Here is a 22443-nt window from a genome sequence, read left to right on the forward strand (position 1 = left end):
GAATCACAGATATTTGAAGCTAAACTACTTCTGATCTAGAAGACAGGCTGGCATCTCGTTTCTCTAATGTGGTGGGGCATTCTGGAAAAGGACAAACCAGAAACTCTCTCTCTCCTCTCAGGAGGTTGAACGCCGCGAGGGAATTCTGCTGTAGGCACAAGACATCTTGCCAACCACCTTACTCTGCCCATTGTTTATGACAGGCTTTAATAAGATTCTTCAGAAAGATATAAGTATTGTCACATCACGTTAAATCCTCTATGCATAATAATTTAACACCAAACAAAACAATGACGTGGCTGCAGGGCAATAACTGGAACTTTTAATAAGAGAAGCGTAACTATTATGCATTAACCATACCTGAATGTAGTATTTTGTACTAAGTACTGTATTTAAAGATCTATCTTAATGTATTTGTGCAGTTTGGCCTAGTTATCTGTTTCTGTGGGAAATGTAGTCATATCATTATATTATTTACTGGCTTTCTGTGTGTTAACTTTCGGATGAATCTATTAGTTTCCCCAGTTGATTGCTTGCTTCCTCTTTAGAGGGAGGGATTTATTTTCATAGCTTTGGCTTTTTTGTTAAAAGATTTTTCCTGAAATCTGGGTTTTGCCTCATGGGTTTGACAGTGTGCATATTTATGACAAATGTAGGAATTTTCCATCCTGTTAACGTTTCAACAGATAATTTCAGCAGATACTCCTCCAGAACAAAATAAATGCTGTTACTTGGTGAAGAGTCGTTAAAAGCTTTTAAGTCTTTAACAGAATACGATACCTTTCATTTAGTCATTAAATAGTATTTGGTGATATCTTGGCCAGTTAGGTGCAGGAGAGTTTTGCTGGCCAGTTAAGGACTTCTTCAGCTCCACTTGTTTCAACAGTAGCTGAATAACAACAAAACACTATGATGGTTCAATCCCAGTTAATGACTGTTGCAAAACAAAGACAAAACAAGGGAAACAGAGCATCAGAGCATGTGTGAAAGTATTGGCTGGCAAGAATCCTATTGACTTGTATTATAAAATACCCAGTGGATATATATTAAAAAAATAGGGTAATTGTTTTGAGAGTTTTATCAGCTCTCTGTTGATGTGGGATATTTTTGGCGGTTTCTCATGTTCAGTAACCTTCCTTAGTGAAATGTGAAAAGTATTGTAATTTGGTGGATATGATGTACAAAACATTAGTAAAAGCATTTTTCTGAAGCTCATTTTTATAATCCTTATGAGAATGGAGAAATGTACTGTTTCTGTGCAATAAGAAGGATAAATCTTAAGATACTTAAAAGTACTGAAAAAATACATGAAAGCTTGAGGCTTTTTTTAGTTGAGAGTTTTGGTGAGCCATAGATTTTAGTTTAAACTGTAGACAGTTCACGTGCTGTGTTCATGCTTCATTACAACAGAACAAATCAAAAGAAAATTACATTATCACAAAGGAATTAGAGTAACAAAGAAGTGGTGCGGAACAAAATCTCAATATTAGGTTTAAGGAAAAAATATTTTCTCAGAGAATTTCTTGGAATATAAATTCCTTAGCAGATAAATACTTGTTTTTTAAGACTGCATAACAAAATTGAAATTTGCATTTTGAACAGTAGCTGGATGTACAGAACTTAAGCAGAATTCACAATATCTGGAGGCGTCTTCTTCAAAACCTATTTGGTTTTTTTCCAGGCTTGTCTTCCCAGAAGATTCCACATAAGCCCACTAGAGACTTTTAGATTGTCTGTAGTACAACATCATATTTAATTTTTCAATATTGAAAAGAACAGTAGGATCTAGGAAGAATTTACAAGCAAGGAGTGTTTGTGTACAAGCTGCAGTATTTCTTTAGGCAGAAAAGTCTTCTCCTCTTCTATTGTATGGAGCATACAAGTTTTACGATAAAAGGTGGTTTGCTATTGTATATAAGGAGACATGAGAGGTCTGTGGACCTCTCCATGTCCAGGACCACATGTCCTCTCCTCCATGAGAGGACATGTGGTGGCTGATTTGAAAGTAATTTCATGTTTGTATTTAGTTTTTGGTTTTTTTTTCCCCCTGCTAATAAGGATACATCAAGTGTGATGGAGGGAGTTGCAGAGACACCTGAGAAGAAATCTTTCTAATTTCACAGCTGTTCTCTAGGTCTACATTTTGATTTGGAGGAAACCTAATTAGCTCTACCAGAAATACGATTAATGAATGGCTTTAGCTTCTGACCTGGCAGTGTAATAATAAGATAGTGGTGTCCCCTGTGGTGGGAACTGTATTTTTTCAGAGCCCCAAATTCTGGCTCTGGCCTTTTCTGGTGAGAAGGTGCTGAATCCATGGCACCCAGCTTCCGAACGTGGAGATGAAGGATTCTTCCTGTACAAGTAACTCCAAGCTCTCTCACAGGACACACTTTATGTGACAGTAGCGGTTTTGCTTTTGATTAGCTTGTTCATAAAAACTGGTAGATATTGCCACATAGTGACACAGCCCCACAGTTGGCCATGCTTCTATTTAAGTTCAAAGCATTTTGCAGCTTGATATAATGCATGTAAATGATGCTCAGCAAATAGAGAACTAAAATTCAGCAGCTGTCTCTTTTGTGCATCCATTTTCAATAATTAATTGAGTATCCTGTGACTTTTTAATTTGGGGAGTGGTGATGCTAGTTTTCAACTCCTAAATTCAGTAGGACCAGAACAAAAGCTTTTGTGTTTGGAAATGTGAGAAACACTAAAGCTGATCCTGATTATACCAATGTGAAACAAGCTGTAGTGATGTAAAGTTCAGTGATAACTATTAGAACTTTATAGCTGTTTTTACTTTCAGGAGCACTGACAGCTGATAGACTTCAAGGAGTCATTCTTTACTGGATCTCTCTGAGCACTGAGGTAGTCTCCTTTTCAAAGGAAATGGGAGCTCAGAGTCAACGTAACTGAAAAAGTGTCTCCTTGGGCTGGAAGTTGCAGTGTCCCTGATCTTTGTATAAAAAGAGGAGAGTGTGCGAACAAACTTTTTCTTCTGCTCAGTGCTTTTGCTCCTGGATTTAGGGGTATGTTAGGTTGTTTTCAGTGTCTGTATGAAACCATGTCAGCACATCCTGTGGCTGGCTCTGTGCAGTTACATTCACAGGTTGCTGTAAATGCAGGGTTAGAACTGGGAGCCAGGTGGGTTCCAGAAGGAACCTCCAGAGGACATCTTCTCCAGCCTCCCGCTTGAAGCAGGTGCTGTTAGAGCAGGTTGCTCAGAGCCTTGGCCAGGCAAAGCTTGAATGTCTTCAATATGAGAGCTCCATAACTTGTTCCAATGTTTGACCACCCTCTTGGTGTCTGGGTTATTTTTTTGTTGTTGTTGTTTTTCCTCTCCTTTTTAAGACATCTGAATTTCTTGCTTTCTGGCTTGTGGCTGTTCTTTCTTGTCTTTCCACAAAATTTGGGCTCTACCTTTTCATACGCTCCCACTAGGTGGATAGCCACCTAACCCCTTCTAAAGACTGAACAGACTCAGCTCTGTTTGTACGCCCCGTCCTCCAGTCCCTTGTTCACGTCAGTTGCCCACCACCAGACTCACCCAGGATGTCAGTGCCTTGTACTGGGAGCCCAAACTGGACACAGCACTGCAGATCTGGTCTTAAAAGTGCTAAATAGAGTGAAATTATCACTTCCCCGGACCTGCTCTATGATGTTGCTAATAAAGCCCAGTATGGGGTTGGCTTTTTCCCCTCAAGGGCACACTTCTGACTTACGTCCAACTTGTTTTCCACCAGTACCACAGCTGTTTTTCTGCAGAGCTGTTTCGTAGCCAGTTGGCCTCCAGCCTGTGCTGTTTCACGGGGATATTCCACTGCGGGTGCAGGACCCTGCATTTGTGTTCGAGCTGCATGAGGCTCCTGTCAGCCCTTGTTTTCCAGCCTGTCAAGACCCTTATGAGGAGCAGCCTCATCATCATACATCCCGTGTATCAACTGCTGCTCCCAAGCTGCTGTCCTCCAGACTCTCTGGGAGTGTACTCTATCCCATCACCCAGGCTGTTAATTAAATTACTCCATTATTCTCTGCAAATTGTAGATGCAGAATCTGTCTTTCTCACTCTCTGAAAGCTGGTGCGTAGATGTCTCAGGCGGTCTCTGACCTTCAGGATCTAACTTGGGTGCTCTCCTTACTCCCTGTTGCTTCAGCAAGTCCACTCCATCTCCTTGCAAGGTGCGACCTGGTTTTACTGCAAATAGTTTCTGCCTCTGTGCGTGGCGTCACATTTTATCCATTCAAAACATGATGAAGAGCTTTGCAGCCTCGCAGAAGAGAACCCAAGGCTGAAGACGGGTGGCAGCCTGTGAGCAGATGTGCATAGAGGGTGTGCAGGCTGGAGGAGCCTGGTACCTGTCTCTTGGCATCGGGTGTCTCTTGGATGCCGGGGTCAGCGGCTGCAATCCCGCAAAAAGCAGCCCCAGCTCAGCGAGCCTGAGGTTCAGGCTGTTATTTGAGGGAGGTGTGTGTGGCCACGTATGGCTGTCACTAAGCCATGGAGAGCTAAGGGATGCCAGTGGATAAATAGCGTATGCCCCAAGGCATTTGCTGAAAATGTATCAACTTCCAGTGTATCTGATGAGAAACTGCATTTTTCAAACTTTGTCAGCCTTTCAATGAGCCAGTGGAGGGTTTTTGTCTCTGGCATTGTTGTTACCTGTGAACTTTCTACTCATCCACTTGTGCTTCCTGTTACAACATTCAGATCTAGTCCCTCTAAGCGTGGGACATCTTGTTATTTTAGTCATTTGGTGCAGTAATTTATTATTAATTATGCTTTCACACTCGAGCAATCATGTTACTTCATTGCATTTATCCTTCGCCAACGTGTAAATGGATTATTTGTAATGAGACAGCTATGGGTTGCTACTGAATGTGGATTTTGCAACTTCAGCCCAAGAAGGGTAATTCCCCCTCTGCACTCAGCCTTTGGAAAGGCATCACCACGAGAGGTTTCAGGAAACCACAGATCTGTTTATTGCCTGCTGGAGAAACAAAACATGTGTGAGGTTGTGGAAAATGGCATTGATTATTTTAGGAATTAACATTGCACAGAAAGGAAACAGAAACTGCCAGCGTAAAAAAAGCGGCATGGTTTCTGCTTTTCACGCAGCCTTTTCATGCCCCTTCCTCCATCAGTGCTGCAGGGCCCCAGGGATGTCCCCGCAGAGAGCTGGGCAGTGTCCCCCTCCGTGCGTGGCCTCGGGTTGCTTCTCTGCTGTGGTGTCTGACAGCAGCAAGGTGAGACCCAGGGAACTCAGTGGTACTGGGGCTGCTCCATCTCGGTTTTACCCGCTTTTGTGCTTGTTCCGCCGGTGCTCTGGAAGAGAAACGATCTCAACGAGTTTGTGGGCTGCTTGGCCTATTTGAGCAGGTTGTGAGTCCTCCCGTAAAGCTGATGGAAACAGCAGTAGGGCTCTCCCCCAGCTCACCCTTCCCCGTACGCAGGTCTGTCCTTGGGGCTGTGTGGTGGCAGCGATGCTGATGGAGGGCTGGTGGCTGCTGGGCTCCCAGCTCAGCTTCATCAGCCGATGGCTGGTTTTTGGCCAGGCAGTGTGCTCCCTCCACACCTCTGTGACCCCGGCTGCCACCCCGGAGAGGGACCATTGCTCTGCACGGAGCCCAGACCCATTTTCGGATTATACCAGTCTTCAGGGCCCTTTCCATTCAGGGAGGTGAATTCTCTTCTAGAAGGTACTGAGGACGAACAAAACACCTCACTGGGGGCAGGTTTGGGGGCTGGCAGCAGTCAGTGAGCTAGTCCCAGTTTTTACATTATACCGTTACAGATTCAGTGATAAAAGTCAATTAAAACAGAGAAATGCGTAGTAGTTGTGTAGGAGTTATGCTAGGAATTAATGCTTAATGTTCGTTGAATATGTGTTAAACCACTTCTGCGGCAGGGGAGCGATGCTTTCAAAGGCTGATTGGCAGTGGGTGAGGACCTGGCTGGCTTTTCGTGCTGCTGCAGTGCAGGTACCACGTGCTGCTGGAGGCAGAGAGCTGAGTTCTGCTCCAGGGCTTATTCCAAGCCCTGGCTTACTCAGCGAGAACCAAACTCGGGTCTGACAGCCTGGAGTTTTTCCACAAAAGTTGGATTACGTTTCAGCCATCTTAAGAAGGTTTACTGAAATCCTCTGGGTAAAACCGGTGCTTTCGGGTTTTGAAGAACGCGTTGCGTTTTTCGTTTTCAGCTTCATAAGGATGCTCAGTCACACGGGTGGGTCACAGCGTGCCGTTTCTCACAAATCTGTTCCTTCCACAGAACTGCCCACAGCTCCCAGCAGCAGGAGTGGGAGTTGTATCCCCATCCCTAACGGCACACACAACCAGACCGTACTCAGAACCACAGAGCTGGAGAGACGTTCTTGACAGGGTTTCTCTGGATTTACCTGCTGTCAGACTTTGGTCCCTCTGCCTGAAGTCTGCAGCGTAGGTCATGCTGTTAGGGTACAAACTGTTTAAGCACGACAAATCATTTTGTGTTTGCCTGTTGTAAATTCATATCAGGTTTCTTCGTCTCTCTTGAAGTGAGTTCTTCACTTCCAAGACTAATGCTACTTTTCTCTTGCACAGTTGCCTCAAATGGTTGCTGCATATTTTCTAACCTGGGGTGAATTCCTGTGACTCTCAGAGATACTTACTCTGTAATTAAATAATCATGCTTTTTTTTTTTTTTGTTAAATTTGTCTTTTTACAGTTGTTCAGTGAAAAAATAAGTGGAGCAGAAGGAACAAAGTTAGATGAAGAATTTCAAGAGATGGAAAGGGTAAGGAAAAGAACATGCTTTTCAATATTGAGCTATTGTAGAATCAAAAATGCTTCATGTTTCAAGTGATAGAATGGTAGACTTGGCTGGGGAGAAAATCCCATCATATGCTTCCAAACAGAAATATATAAGGATAAGTGTGAATTTATCCATGAGCCTTGTCAGCTCAGCCAAGGGAGAAGAGGCATCGACAAGGGCTGTCTGAGCAGAGGAAGCAGGTTCCACTGACACCTCTGGAGAGTGGAGAGAAGCTCCTTCAAGAATGGGGTAGAGCATCAGAAGGGGCCTTTCGCCTCTCTCTGTGAGGGACATAGAGAAGTCTTCAGCGAGTCTCTGTAAATATCACAAAGCCTGCCCGTCTGATATTATTCATAATAACAATCCAACTACTAGGGTCAGTTTTTCTCTTGATTCAGAATTATATTTCTTACTTTAAAGTTTACATGAACTGTTGTGGAAATTGAGATGTTTGCCATCTGCTTACTAGTTGTATTGCAAATTAAATTATGTTACTGCTAGTTGCTTTTTCAGCTTTCATGTGGTGTGGTTTTTTTTTTTTTTTTATTGCCCTTGTCTTCCTTTGTGTTTTTAACGTTCATAGTAGACCTAGGTCACAGCTTTTATTGTTGGCAGATTGAGGAAAAAAGTCTTGTGTGAGTTGTTTTTTTTCCAACATGCACTTTTGAATTTATGATCTAAACAGGTTTGTAGGTTTTGGTTTCTTTGGCTACAGAATAATTATTTCCTTTCTCTGCATTATAAGGGGAAAAATAATGTGCAGGCCCTAAGGGAGGAAAAGGGAAACAAACCAGAAATGTGATTTTTATAGTATTTTAGAAACTATTAAATGGGGAGATAGTACAAACTACTGCTTTAAATGGCCATGACCCCAATATTGGGAGGGATATGTTCAGGCTTTTTCACCTGTGGAGAAAAGCAGTCTTAGTAACAACTCCTGGGCTGGCAGGAAAATTGTAGTCTAGAATGCGTAAGCAGTTGTCAAGAGTGATGGGGTGGAAAGGTGAGCCCACATTTTGATATAAACCCTCTCTCCTTCCCAGTACTATCTGCCAATTAATGTGTTTTTTGGTAAAATCCTGTCATAATTATGACAAGGCTATTTATTTCAAGCTACAATATTTGCTTTATTGTAAATAAAATTTCATGGTGGGCAAGAATAATATATCTAATAAAATGATAAGCTTTCTAGTAATTGGTTTGCTTTTTGCCAATTGCGTTACTTTTCTTTTTCAGAAAATTGATGTTACTAATAAAGCTGTAGCAGAGCTCCTGTCCAAATCAACAGAGTATCTTCAGCCAAATCCAGGTAGGATGGGAACAATGGCTGTTGGGTTTTGCTGATCACTGTCCTCTTACTTGGAAATTCATCCTAGGTAAATAAAAGCTAATTAGCTCATCATTGTGAGCCTTCTGGGTGTCCTAGAGAACTTTATGTGTGTGTGCAATGAGCAGCTGTAAAGTTTATATGCGGTAAGTCTGATCTGGGGGACATTTCGACTTGCAGCACATGGTGCATCTGGTTTACTGGCCACGTGCAGGTCGTGTGTGCATGACATGTCTTGGTCCAGCTTGGGCCACTGGTACAGCACCTGTGTTCATGTTTGTGCTGGATTTCATGGAGTGGGGTATGGAGCCCTACAGTGAAGAGAATGCCAATTTTTTTTTAGTGGAGGTATAAAAAGCCATTGAATTTAACTCCTAGGCTGCTGCCATCAGAGGTCCTGGTGGTGATGGGGCCATGGGGCAGAGGGCTGTTACTTGGACCATTACTTGCCTACCTCATATTTGAGGTTTTGCATTTTCTGGACGCTGCTAGGTTTCAGCGGTTTTTGGATCATCAGTTAACAGAGGTTTTTCAAATGTTGCTTTGAGAAACAAGAAAGGAGACACGTTTACATTTGCAGTCAAAGTTTATCTTTTATAACCTTGATTCACTGTCCATATCAGCTGTTGGAAGAACCTTCAGTTTTTGAGAACTGAATTCCTGTTTAGTTGGCTATACCAGTGACTTGAGACAGCCGTCTCTTGTGGGTACCTTATGAGATGCACATCCCTGAAGAAGTTTAATGGGTTATGCCTGTACAAGGATGGTAGGAGTCAGTCCTTTACCATGGCCCAGCCAGTGTGTTCAAGATGAAGCTAGTCACCATGGTCCACATCCCCCAGGAGTGCCCTGCCCATGTGTTGAAGAAGCTGTTGAGCGGTAACCATAAAGAGTAGATTGGAAAAACTCTCCAAGAATAAATGCATGTTTTTATCATGATACATGCAAGATAACAGTAAATCAATTTGTATGTACTAGGCCATTCTGCAGCATAAATTTCTACTGTTGTGATTACTGGAATGAAAAAAAAAAAAAAAAAAGGTGTTCTGCAAAGCTGTCACAAGCCAAAGAGGGGGAGAGAGAGAGTGAGCATGAAACTGGCTTTGGCTGTGCTTGTATCTATTCTGCGTTTGCTTTCTGCAGTACTTCTAATCAAGGAGTTCATGAGCAGGAATATTCAAAGGAATGTGAGTATTGATGAATGTCCACAGAAGTTGATGACCGCTCCCACCATACATCTGCCCGGAGAAATGATGCTTATTCAGTTATTCAGTTGTGAATAAAAACCATTTTCATATGACCCATATTGTTGAATGGATGCTTATTTCAACTTTGGCTGTGAAGTACTGACAACAAAAAACTAGAAATCTACAGACTGACTTAGTGACTTGCTTCATGACATTGCTTGTTAAATGATTTATTCCTTTAAATGTATTAGCTTTAAAAGTGTTTTTATAACTTCCATTCCTTTTTTTGTCCTCCTTAGCATACAGAGCCAAGCTGGGAATGCTGAACACTATGTCAAAGATCAGAGGACAAGTTAAAACCACAGGCTATCCCCAGACAGAGGGACTCCTGGGAGACTGCATGATACGGTATGGCAGAGAGCTTGGCGATGATTCTATGTTTGGTGAGTTTGTGTATCTCCTCTGTGAAAATTTCAGCATAAAATTCTTTGCAGAATATTACTCAGTGACATAACCTGTGTAAATAGGTACTGCAGGTAAGAGGGAAAGTTAAGTATGGTGATTGGGGTGATTGATATAATTAAGAAAACACGATGCTTCTGCATATTGTCCATCTCTGTTGCAGGTGGCTTTGATAACACTACTACTGGTACTGTCTGATGGTTCATATGATTGCCAAAACCATTTTAGTTTCTAAGTCACCAAACCTAAATAATTTAGGGTGATTCTTAGATGCACTGTATTTCTTTCAACCTTTAAATAAAAATGGTTACCCTGTAGTTGAGAAGTAAACTAAGGGAAAAATTTCTCATAGGAAAAAATAAACAGTAACTTTAGGTGATTTTTTTTTTTTTCCTAAATAAAATAATTTCTGGTATTTCTGTCTTTGCAGTGATAAATCTCAAATGTGCATTTTCTTGTTTTCATGAAAATGAGCTGTAGCTTGGCCATGCTACAATTCTTTGGTAAATCAAATCTTACCTATTTCCTCTCAATATATTCTGGTACTTCACAGCCAGAATCTCAGTAGGGCCTTGCTTGCTGAGCCTGCATAGTGTGTGGGCTTGACTGGAATGAATCTGAAGTATTGTCACGGAGAGCTACTCAGTGGGTGCTTTTTGATATGGCTGGGATTAAGAAAAAACCATGAAGAAATACATGAGAAAAGAAGAATCCTGCTTTGGGGAAAGAGAGGGGGCTGGGGCTGAGAGAGTGTGGTAGGGGCTGGGACTGCGTGCCGAAGGCAGTACAGAACTGGGTGGATTTGCTGTGTACTGTTGTTAATATCTGCAATTTTACACACAGTGATTGACTTGAAATAGTAAGAGCTGTGTAGGTGTAGGGACCTCACACTGAAGTCCAAGTCGGTGCTGCACAGGGAAAGATACTGCTGATAGCCAAAGACTCGTTTATTCTCCTCACCAAGAGTGAAGTGGCAAAACTCATCTGTGAGCTGGATGTATTTGTGTTTTTGCAAAAGCAAATGGGATACTAAATAAAACTAGAAAAGGGGAAAGAACATTTCAAATGCCGTTCTGCCTGCTGAACTTACATGCATAATAAAGTATACAGCTATGTTAAGTAAGTGGTTTTAAAGAAGCAGCAACAGTTTGACCAAGAAGAGATTTGGAAGAAAGGCATGCTGTATGTAAAAAAGCTGTAAAACATAATTTTGTGATTGAAAAGTTACTGACTTTTTGTGTATTTTACTAATATCACTAAAGTTGTTCAAATTAATCAGCTTGGTTTGCAGCTATCAAAAGTGGAGAAGGTTTGTAACCTATGCAAACACAGTAGGAAAACAGTTGGGTTTTTGGTTTTTTTTTTTTTTTTTTTTTTTTTTTTTTTTTTTTTCCTGGTGTCCTTTAGGAAAAGAAAGCATCCTTCGGAACAAAAGCTTTCCAGTTCTAGTTTTCTGTAGGGGACAACCAAGTGCATAGCTTGCGTTATTATTTTTTTTTTAATTCTGAGGACCTGCAGCAGATAGAAAGATATCTACTTGAAATAGCTGTTTTGTAAGACAAATTTTCTGATTTTACATATATTGAGATAAAAGTAGCCTGTTCTTTACCATAGGCCTTGCACTACTGGATGCTGGTGAGAGCATGAAGCAAATGGCAGAGGTGAAGGACTCACTTGATATTAATGTCAAACAAAATTTTATTGACCCTCTACAGTTATTGCAGGACAAAGATTTAAAAGAGATTGGGGTAAGTTTTCCAGGATGAAGTTTCACTTATCAATAGTCTGAGTCAATCAAAGGATAGTTCCCTGAGATGTTTTTCTTGGAAGAATTAAGGTAAATAAATTTCACAGCCTTCTAGCAAAACAGTGATGAAATCTGCTTAAGATCAATGCCTGGCTATTTCTCACTTGTCTGACTTCCTCAATTTGCTGTATTGCTTGTACATTTAGTACAAGAAGGATAGTAAAGAAAATTATATTCTTTATTTTTCTGCTATTTTATTTTAACTGTCATTTTAATTAATTTTTCTGAATATGTGAGTGGGCTGTGACTTACTGTGACTGATTATCCTAGCTTGCCATCTCTGCGGCTTGAAGCTGTTTATAATGGAGGATGCATATAACTGTTGAAAAAGGCCATTCAGGGCAATCACAGAATCATGTGAGAAGTGCCATTAAATGTTGAAGTGCCATATGCCACTATAGGAAGAATATAGACAGCTGAGGAACACATCTTTAACCTTTAGAGTTAAGTTTTTCAGTGCTTTTGTTTACAACATGACAATTCAAAGAAAAACCAGGCAGTCTCTGTCTTAGTCTGTTGATTCCAATAGGCGGGGGTAATAAGCAAGTTAAAATCCTGATGAAATGCAGAAATGAAAGTTATTTTATTTGTTTACACATAAATGGATGTGGAAAGCATGGCAAAAAGATAGTAATAATATCGACGTCTGTAGCTGTCTCCTATGATACATAACTATTTGCAGTTGTAGTTCTTCTGAACTGATAAAAAGAAATTGTTTGACATAAGCTTTAATGAGCATTTTGTACTGTCACTTTGAGTCTGTTCTGCAAGTCTGTCAGTCCCATGATTTTTGGCAACAGAAAAGCTTGTGTAGTTATATCAGATGGAAGTGTCAAGTTGACACCTAACAAAGAGAGCAAGAATACAAGGTTTGTTGGAGCACTGCTGATGGAATGAGAGGGGAAAATTACCCTTTAACTTTTAGCTGTCGTATTGCAAATAATTCAGGAGGTAAAACTGTATTAAATGTAGATTATGGGGACACACACATACTTAAATTGGATCCTGCTTCTCATTTCGACAGTCTGAGGTGTTGCACATTTATTAAAGTCCATGAGTTGGATGCTGAAGTTCAGCAAATCAAGATCACCAGTTCCCCAAGTGTTAGCAAAAGTCCATACAGTTTAAAATTTCATTCGTGTACATAGTCTTAGACTTAACTGATGCTCCCTTAGATCAAAGGGGTGGAATGGATAATCTCTGAGCCTTATATTTCTTTGATTCTGCATATATTTGCATCCATAATTCAACTTTCCTTAAATCACAATGTATTTGTTTGGGCATGTCCTGTTTGGACCTTCTAATAAATGTTCTGTCTTATTCAGCATCACTTGAAGAAACTAGAAGGACGCCGTTTGGATTATGATTATAAAAAGAAGCGTCTTGGAAAGATACCAGATGAAGAAGTTAAACAAGCGGTAGAAAAATTTGAAGAGTCAAAGGAATTGGCTGAAAGAAGCATGTTCAATTTCTTAGAAAATGATGTAAGTCTGTCCTGTGTTTTTTGTTTGCTGCAGTACATCCAGGAGGGCAATGTGTGTGGGACTGGATAAAGCCTGTCCCGTCCTCCGCAGGAGGTAAGGCCTGACAGCAGAAGGTGCCTCTTCCCTCTTCTAACCTCCTGGCAGAGGGGAACACAATGCACAGCAGTAAATGGGAGAACTCCAGAATTCAGGAATTACTTCTGGAGATACAGTGGCTCAGACAAGATTGTCACAGAGGTCTTAAGTAGTTTTACAGTCAGCGAGCAGTGACCTACCTGAGAGTAGAACGCAGTTTGATCAGTGGGAGGGAGAAGTTTGGGAGACTGGCGTAGTCACAGACCTGCTTCTGAAACCATCAGCAAGGGTATGTGCCCTGCGCATTGGAATTGTAGCTCACTTATAGTCAAACTTTGCTGCTGATTTGAAATAACTGAATGATTTTTACCTCTGAAAATCATTATTGTTACTTTCAGATTATTACCATCAGATAATTGTTTTTATTTGGCTTTAAAAATTACTCCACAGGGTGAGTTTGTGTCTTGTGCTCAGGTACCGGGGCTTTGGGTCTAAATTTATCATGAAATTGTCTAAATAAGGAGCAGCTGTGATCATTTGGGATAGTCCCCTCCTCTGTCCACACGCAGAGGAATAGTAGGCAAAGAACTTGGACCTATTTGGGCCTATTCCAGAGCTTTCTCCTGTAGATGCAGCGTCACAGAAAACACACTTAGAAAGTATGAAGTGTGCTGTCTTCTGTGAGTAAACTGCAACGTGGGGGGGCTGTTAAGTGGGAATATTTAACTGTAAGCAACTTCTCCCTCTCTGCATACCCATGTAATGGCCAGTTATAAACTAGCCTGTAGCTCCTAAGCTGCTTGTGGTTGGGACACACTTGCTACAGCAGTCCATACCTCAGTAGGCCTCTTGCTGTTTTACCAGTGCAAGTTATATGAGGGCAGCAAAATATGTAGCATCCTCTATCAACAGTTTCGGCACACTGCTCCACTGTGGGCTCTACCAATTGCCTGGTTGCAGTGTATGTGTTTTATCATTCTGTCTTGCATAAGCAGCTGAGAAATGTTTCAGAGAGTATTCATCATTAGTCAAAGCACCAAACTGAGGATAAAAGAGTACATGGATTAAAATGGTTTAGCTAAGCCATTAGAGAACTGATGAAATGTACTTTCTAGTATAACTAATTCTGTCTTTGGGAGGGGGTGAACTGGATGGCCCTTTGAGGGTCTTTCCATACGCGCTTTCTGTTGTTTCTGTTTAAAGAAAATTCTGTGCTCCTTCCCTTCCATTTTCTGTGCTGACCCAGTCTCTGTCCTCAAACTTCTCATTACAGGCTTATCGTCTAACCCCAAACCATCTCACTGGGTTTACAGATATATTAACTGCAATTGCTTCCTTTCCATCCTTTCATATTCCCCAAATGCCTCCCTTGCTTGGTCTCCTTGCCCAGCAGTCTCTGTTCTCTGGGCTCTGGTTCCCAGCCACCTTGCCAGGTGCCTTTCCCAAACTCAGTCCTGATCCACATCTCTTTCTCAGGTTTTTGCACATCTAGTCCCAGACCTCCCACATAGACACTGTTGCGTACGCTTCTTATCAGATCCATCTTCCTGCCTTTCCCACTCAGCCAGTTCCAGGCTCCTCTTGCTGAGTGGCTTTTACTCCCTCAAGTCCTCTGGCTCTTTCCCAGTCTCTCTCTCTTCTCCTAATCCACAATTCCATATCCCTCCGGCTCTTAGTCATCTTGTTTGGAAAGTCCCTGTCTATCCATTTTCTCTGACCACCCCATCCAAACCCCAGGCACTTCATGTATTGTCCTCAGCTGGTTTACATTACTCTCTTCTGACTATGATGGAATTGTATCAGCTGTTGGTTTAGTTCTGTGCATTTCAGTGCTGTATGCTGTGTGACAATGTTTGGCTCTCTCGGAGTCCCGGCAGAATTTCTAATAATCTTTTTAACCGAGTAAAAGCAGACAAAGTATAGCACAAAATTGCCATGGGTCCATAAAACATTTGCAGAAAGTTTACTTAGATGTCTTCTTGTGATCCAATGTCTGAAGACATCATTATGGAATGGAAACATGTCAGACTTCTTGGGGTCTGTCTTCTTAATGTTGTCTAAAGGAAGAGGACAAATAATGCTCTATCCCCCTTACAGCTTGAACTTTTCAGTTTGTGCTAGGGGAATGAGAGTATTTGTTACCTCATGAATAAAAATATTTTGATTTTTCTTTCTCCTTCACATTCTCCCTTTCCTCAGCATTCATATTTTTGAATGATTGGCTGATACTTTTAAAATCCAAGTAGATAAATCATGTCTCATGTATTGGTTTATAAATGCTGCCATCTAGTGAGGTAAGTCCAGATCATTTCTGAACTGTAGTTTGTAAACATTGCTAATAAACACTAATGGGTCTGACTCATAAGAGCTGTCACAGTGTGATTTCTTCCAACATTGCTGATCAGAAAAGCCTTTCACCTGCTAAGGGGTCACGTCCTCTTAACTGTTTCAGGCTTGGGTGTTGACAGACAGCTGGCTTGGAAGTTGAAAGCAGAAGGGATTTGCACATTGTGAAAGGAAATGACTCAAGGACGCAGCCCTGAGTTAGTGAACTAGAAGTTACACCTCAGTTTTGTTCAGTTTCCAACTGGCAATTTCCTTGATAGAATCACATATGCTCTTTTTCAATAGCCCCCAGAAGGTATCATGGTCTTTTGAGATACCAGGTCTGTTTTGAATGATCTGTTTATCCTTCAGCTGAATGTACTGCAGGCTCCTTACAACTGTTTTCCTCTCTGTTTCAGGTAGAACAAGTTAGCCAGTTGGCTGTGTTTGTAGAAGCAGCACTAGATTACCATAAACAATCCACAGACATTTTGGAGGATCTGCAGAGCAAGCTGCAAAACCGGTAAGACTGAACCCGTTAGAAAATCTTTTGCAGCCGAGGCTCACAAACGTGCAAACTCACTGAAGCAACAGATCTTGTAGCAGCATCTCACAGGTGCACACTTGCTCTGCCCTGTGCCTTATTTGGCTTCATTGCTTTAAACCGTTGCCACCTGGCAACTTCTTGCTGGTGCTGTGAACCCTTTAAGTAATGCAGGATCAGCCCAGAAAGCTCTGAGCCTGTGCAGCATCTCTCACCCATGATCTGTGGAGGTTGATCTAGACAGCCTCCATTTGTTTGTAGGTTTATTTAAACTTGCATACTTTGAGTTGTGTTTTGGAGGCTTTGTTGGGGGGTTGGCCTATTTTTATTGAGATTAAGGGGTATAACAAAATTCTGCAGCAGAGTAAAGAAATATCCAGCTGGGTAGGAGCTCAGCTGTGGTATAATGTACTTATGAAAAGCCCAGATACTTTGTGTCCTCCTAACAGAAATAAAAAATGCTGCTGTTGTTAATTTGTTATATGTCACTCAGAAGCAGCAGAGGACAGGAGACCTAGATGACTTGGGTGTTGCCGCAGCGCAGGCTAATGTCACAGTGTAGAGATAATTGTTTGGGGCTTTGCTGAGATGAGGGTGGACGTGATGGCTGTGAGTATTGGTACAGGGGTGGCCGTGTCTGTAGACACCCTGCACCGTCCCAGCTGGAGGGGCTGGTGGGACAAGGAGGTCTCAGCTGGGCCACATGCACAGGCAGGAAGAGGTAGTGAGACAGTTGTGTGGACCGAATGGTTGTTTCCTGTTTTCTCTAATAAAAAGGCAACGTGTGGGATGCAGCCCCTGGGCCTCTGTCCTGGCTGGGTTTCTGTACGTGTCATTTGCAGTTGAGCTTTCCAGGGAGCTCATTCCTGGAACTTCTGCTGAACTCAGTGGCAGCTGTGGATGATCAGCACTTCTCAGACTCAGGCTGTTAAGCTTTATGCCTCTGTCAGCAGGACCAAAGCATTAAATAAAATAGGGCCATGGTGTAATTCAAGTACAGCATGAGAATTGAGCAGGTTTTAGTGAATAAGCCCGCTCTCTGCTTTGCCCTTTCCCCCTCCTCTCCTCTCATTCCCCCTTCCCCCAAAAGCCTAAAACCAAAACCAACAGAAGGGTTTCCCCCACCCTTTCAAACACCAAAGCACTAAACCTGAGTGGAAGCTCCGTAAGTATTTCTTCCTTCGAGTAAATCTCTTGCCACTCTTCTCTGTGTTCCAGAATAAACGTAGCATCTAGTCGGCCTAAACGTGAATTTAAGCCAAAGCCTGTAATAACTACAACTCTGGAAATCGGTGATAATCAGCAGCACAATGGGATTGCCTATAGTTCTTCCATAAAATCATCAGGTAAGTCTGTGGTTGCAGAATTAACATATCAATAGGTGTTTTGACAGATTGTTGCTTGAGGTATTGCTTGCACTGTGAGAACGATGGGTCTGTGAGGCATCAGTGTCCATGCACCTGGCTCCAGTTTGTCTCCCAGGTTTGGAAATGGAATTGTGATGCAGGATTCCTCTCAGCAGTCTCTCACCCATCTGAAATTTAGGTGTGGTGTGCTGCTTGGTCCTTTAGGGCCTCTGTATTGCCACTGAGGGTGGGAGGAGAAAGAGGGAGAGGCACTTGCAGAAAACAGTTCATTTCTTGCAAAGACAGAGATGCCTGGAGTGGGTGTGTTAGAGCTGTCTGGAATACTTCCAGATGCTAATTTCTCTCCACAGTCTGAGACCATAAATGATAAGTACAGGATCTTAATTACTAGCCATGTAAAATTCAGAGAGATGACTTCCACCCTTACTGAATTTATTGACGTATTTTATTGTCCTCTAAAGCATGCACCAAAGTGTGTGCATTTATGGAGCGAGGTACTTAAGTACCCGTTGGTGTGGGAGTAGGATCCCTTCCTTTGATTAGGCCCTGATGCCACAGAAGAAATCAAATGTTGAAAGCCCTTGTAAGTTGTGTGAATGATAATAATTAGTTAGGTTACACTACTTATTGAAATAGCTGTTCCTTATCTCATGAATAAAGTTATTTTGCCCTGCCTCCTTAACGGCTACAGTGCATGATGAGAGAAGACCAATAAATAAAAAAAAAAACCTAAAAAAACCCCACAAAAGACAAAAAGATTGCAAAGACAAGAAAATGAAAAAGCCTTTTTTTTTTTCCTCATAAACATTATTTGTAAAGAAAATAGAGGGGAAGCAGTGAGCCAAAGGTTCCATTCTCTACTTGGCATGGTATCTAGGATCTTTTTCTGAAGCTTTTTTCTTTGTATTTTTTTCTTCACTCTCGAGTTTTCTCTTTCCTCCAGTCTTGTTCCTTTTGAAAGATTGTTGGGAAAGAAACAAGAGAAAGGTGAAAGAATAAGGCTTGGAGCTGTAACTTCATGCTTCTTCTAATGTCTCTTTAATTTTCTTGCACTCTGCTACAAGATGAAGCTGTTGTACAATCCATACTGAAGGGGATTTGCAGCAGTAAGATCCACCCAGCAAGATCTTATTCCTTGATTTGTTTCTTTTGTGCCTGAAGGTACTTGAGGGTGTTAGTGAAGCTCCTCGTGCTGCCTGAATGCTAACAGCAATTTGGGGCTCCTGTCAAATGTGGGGTTGAGTGAGACAACCCCCTCTTTGCGCACTCCTCTCAGTTCAGACCACTGGTTCCTAAGACATATGATTCAAGGACACATGTCATTCAAAGCCCTGGGAACTGTGCAGCTATCAGTAACTTTCTAGTTAGTTTCACAGCACATCTGGATGAGAGTAGCAAAACCAGAGCAACCTTTATTAAAAATTCAGCGTAAGATTTCTAGGCCCCTATCAATTACTTGTCAAGTTACATAGGCTTTATTTTTTCTGCTTTGCATGTGTGGTGGAGAGTGTGTCGAGAAAGCGTTTGTATATAAACTAATGTGTCAAACCAGAGATAAAACAGCACACACATTACAGTGGTTTACCATTGCCATGAAGCAATTGATCCAAGATGTCCTTTAAGGGTAATCAGTCCTGCCTTTGGGAGAAAGACAGACTAGCTGACTTCTCAAGGTTTCTTCTAGCCCACTTAGTGAAAGAAAAACGTCAGATTTAATGAGCTAAAATTCAGTGAATGAACTGAAAAATAAATGACCACTGACCACTAAGATAAGGAAGGCGTGAGTCACTTCCATTCATTGATTCCATTCATGGAATATTGCGTCAACTGCTCGCATATCACTAAGTGAGGGACTTTCACTTACTGCTTGGCTCACTCCATGCTGTCAGAATGGAAGAGAAAGAAAACATCCATGTAAGAGATGAAAAGGAGAAATTGGATATATTTAATAATTGTTGTTCTGCTTAGTGTTGCTAATAATATCATTCAGAAAGGTCATCTATCATGGTTTTCTTCCTCCTGAAGAAGCTGTGAAATCATTGTTCGTTCTCTTCTTTCTCTCCCCATTCCATACTCAGAAGTTATCCATGTGGAATTCTGTGGAGCTGCAGTGAGGTCAATATGGCCTGTTTGTAAATGGGGAAACCTTTCTGTTCCTGTATAAAATCAGAATAATGAAACAGGTTAGACTTAGGGTCTGCGATTTAGAGATGTCATAAGGGGGATGGCATCATGATCACCCTCTTTTTTTCATTTAGAAAAATGACCTCTTCGTCCTACACGAACAAGAGCATTCATTCTTAATTTCCCCTCTTTACACATTGATCTTAACAAAATATAGACCTTTAATTTCTCTGATCCTATCACTCAAGGTAAGTAGTATCTTAGTATTCAGCAAACTCATGGAAAACAAGAGGATAGCAAGCTCTGATATGTTCAGCACAGGTACCACAGTCCAGTTCTGAGTGTTACAATGACTTCTCCTGTGTTTCACCATGGCTTTTTCAAGTTAATATCAGCTTCTCGGGGCAGGAATAGTGTTTTCCTTCGTACGGTCCCTAACACATGGGGATTATTTACTACTAATGACTTGCACACATTTGCAGGGCAAGATTCACAGAAACATCATTTTAATGTTGTGAATTATTCAGCTGCTTTGATTATGCACAGATAACAAATCTGTGTTTTTGTTCTAATTCACTGTTACCCTCGTTAATCAGCTGAGGGTATGAGCATCATCTGGCTCACTTTAGAACTCTCTTTAAATGCTGTGTTATGTCATGCCTTTCATTCTTTATGTTTGTCAGGTTTGACTGTGATATGAAATAAAGGGGTCTGGTTGCCACGTGCTGGAGTTTAACATAGCATCTAAATGTTTACTCACTTCAGCTGTGAGGGAGACTTGGATTAATTATCCTAGCAAGCTTCCAATTTGTGATTAGTAAAGTATAATTTTGGTACCATGTGCGTACAACATGATATGGGAGACAGAGTAGATGCAGGTGCAGGCAGTAACTCCATTTTGGGGAAAAAAAAAACAGCCAACCAAACCAGCATCGAATGGTGTTCTGATTTGATCCTGCAGCACTCCAGAAATCACAGATGGCTTTTTGCTTTGTGTTGGGTTTTTTTTGTTTGTTTGTTTGTTTTAGTTTGGTTTTTTTTCATTGGTGCTGTCCAGGTTTGAGTGGTTGGGAGATTAATGACAAGTCATCTTTGAATGTGACAGTCAGGTGTGGCAGTTTAGCTCCACAACTGGAGAAACTAAGGAGGTGTGTGGGGGGGTTGCAAATTAACAAAAACCCTGTTGGCGGGGGAGAAAAAAAAAAAAAAAAAAAAAGAAAAAGAGTGTAATTTTTCTAGCTTAAATCTCTGCAACAGGAAGGGATGTGCAAGTGTTCAATAGACAGGAAAAGGCTGGGATCATGTCCCCAGCCGTGTGATGTCAAACAGGGTGTGCTGCAGGCTGTCAGGAGGTGCTGCCCCGGTACCGTGCTCGGGGCAGCTCTGTCTCGTTGGGTGATACAGTAGCAGCAGCCTCCGGATAATGAAGACTTGGACCGATCCCGCAGCCTGGAGTCAGACCAGTTCTACTGGCCCTGACCGTTACTTAAAAATCCTTCCAGGCTGCCAGACATTTCTTTTCAGTTCCTTGGAGCTTAAAATGAACCAAATGTGATCCGTCTCCTATCAGATACCTTACTGTCAGAAATTAACTGCCTTGCAATAATAAATTAGCCCCATGGGAGCAGCTGGGGAAAGCGAGGAACTTTGTCAATTATTCAGAGCGCTGTTTTCTGCTGCTGACAAGTTCCGAGGAGCCGGCCCCAGTTCTACCTTGGCAAAGACTGAAAAGAAATCAGCTATTGTTGAACAGAATCAGGACATTTTTGCTGGGAACCTGTGGCTCATCTTCTGTTTTCTACTTGGACTGTTTCAGCAAAAATATGTCCAGAACCAGGCCTTCACCCGAGTCCCTGTATTAGACTAGCTGTAATTTAGTTTGTTCCTGTAAAAGGTTGTCACTACCCCATGCCTCCCACAGGCAGAGGACTCGTCCAGCGCTGTCGCTGCAATGTCCTGGGGAGGTTGGCTGAGGGGGAGCTCTGTGTTGACAGCTCTCAAACCAGGACATGTAAATCATAGCTCTCTTCTATTGGTATAAAGGATAAAACGTGCTCACAAAATAGAAAAGTAATTCCTACTTCCCAGTTTTAACACCCAATATTACCCCTGATTGTATTATTGTCAATTAAAAAGATGCTTTCAGCATCAGTCATTTACTGATCACCGGAACAGTTGTCAACTAGTTTCCTTAAGAGACTTCTCCTTGTTCCTTTTACTAGAAAATGCCCGAACAGTTACTTTTCAATAGTTTCCTACACATTACCAGAATTACCAGATTAAAGCGCACTTTTGCATGCATGCATTTTTAACATCTTAGCTATTATATTTGTATTGCATTACCAATTGTGTGCAGATTTACATAGAAGAAAATTACTCTTCAAGGTGATTGCATGATTAGCGTGTGTGATAGATGGGAGAGTCAAGACTGGGATATTTGGGAATTCTTGCAATGTTGCAAATAGGACAACCTGAATAACTTGGTATTTAAGAGATTCAACTGCTTTAATGTAAGCTCTAGATTGTTCTAGAGTTGTGCTATGATGTGCTTTACTGCTGTTGATATGGCAGCAGTGTGAAATCTTTCCTCCTATTCATTTATAAATATCTTTCAAATTACCAGACTTTTACTTGGATATGCTGTATATGTTCTTAAAAATCTCTTATGGCTGAACTTCAGTTGAACCTCTGGCTCATCCTTGGCCACAGAGATAAGCTTTACAATTTGAGTATTAGATTACCTTTTATTAGAATAAGCTATTATTCAGAACTATGAATGAGTGAATATTTTACACGTGTATCAATACTACAAACCCAGGCCAATTAACACCCCTTCATGAGAATATCTTTAAAAAAGATGGCTGCATTTACAAGTTTAACTTCTTCTGGTCATGGCATTTCTGTTTTATACTTTATGTTTACTTGTTTTCCTTGCTACTAAATTTGCT

The 22443-nt window shown here is 41.4% G+C and overlaps 1 protein-coding gene across 1 annotated transcript in view; it reads left to right on the forward strand.

Annotated features, from left to right (window-relative positions):
- The window catches only part of SH3GL3 (SH3-domain GRB2-like 3), a 57213-nt gene that overhangs the window by 33124 nt on the left and 1646 nt on the right, over positions 1-22443 (forward strand). The window contains exons 2-8 of the mRNA XM_014944786.1: positions 6707-6775; positions 8030-8102; positions 9607-9750; positions 11384-11517; positions 12902-13060; positions 15880-15983; positions 17223-17350. Coding sequence (XP_014800272.1) covers positions 6707-6775; positions 8030-8102; positions 9607-9750; positions 11384-11517; positions 12902-13060; positions 15880-15983; positions 17223-17350 — 811 coding nt within the window. The remainder of the gene's footprint in view (positions 1-6706; positions 6776-8029; positions 8103-9606; positions 9751-11383; positions 11518-12901; positions 13061-15879; positions 15984-17222; positions 17351-22443) is intronic.

This window comes from Calidris pugnax, unplaced genomic scaffold (genome assembly GCF_001431845.1).
Source record: "Calidris pugnax isolate Ruff unplaced genomic scaffold, ASM143184v1 scaffold70, whole genome shotgun sequence".
In the NCBI taxonomy this organism is placed as follows: Eukaryota; Metazoa; Chordata; class Aves; order Charadriiformes; family Scolopacidae; genus Calidris; species Calidris pugnax.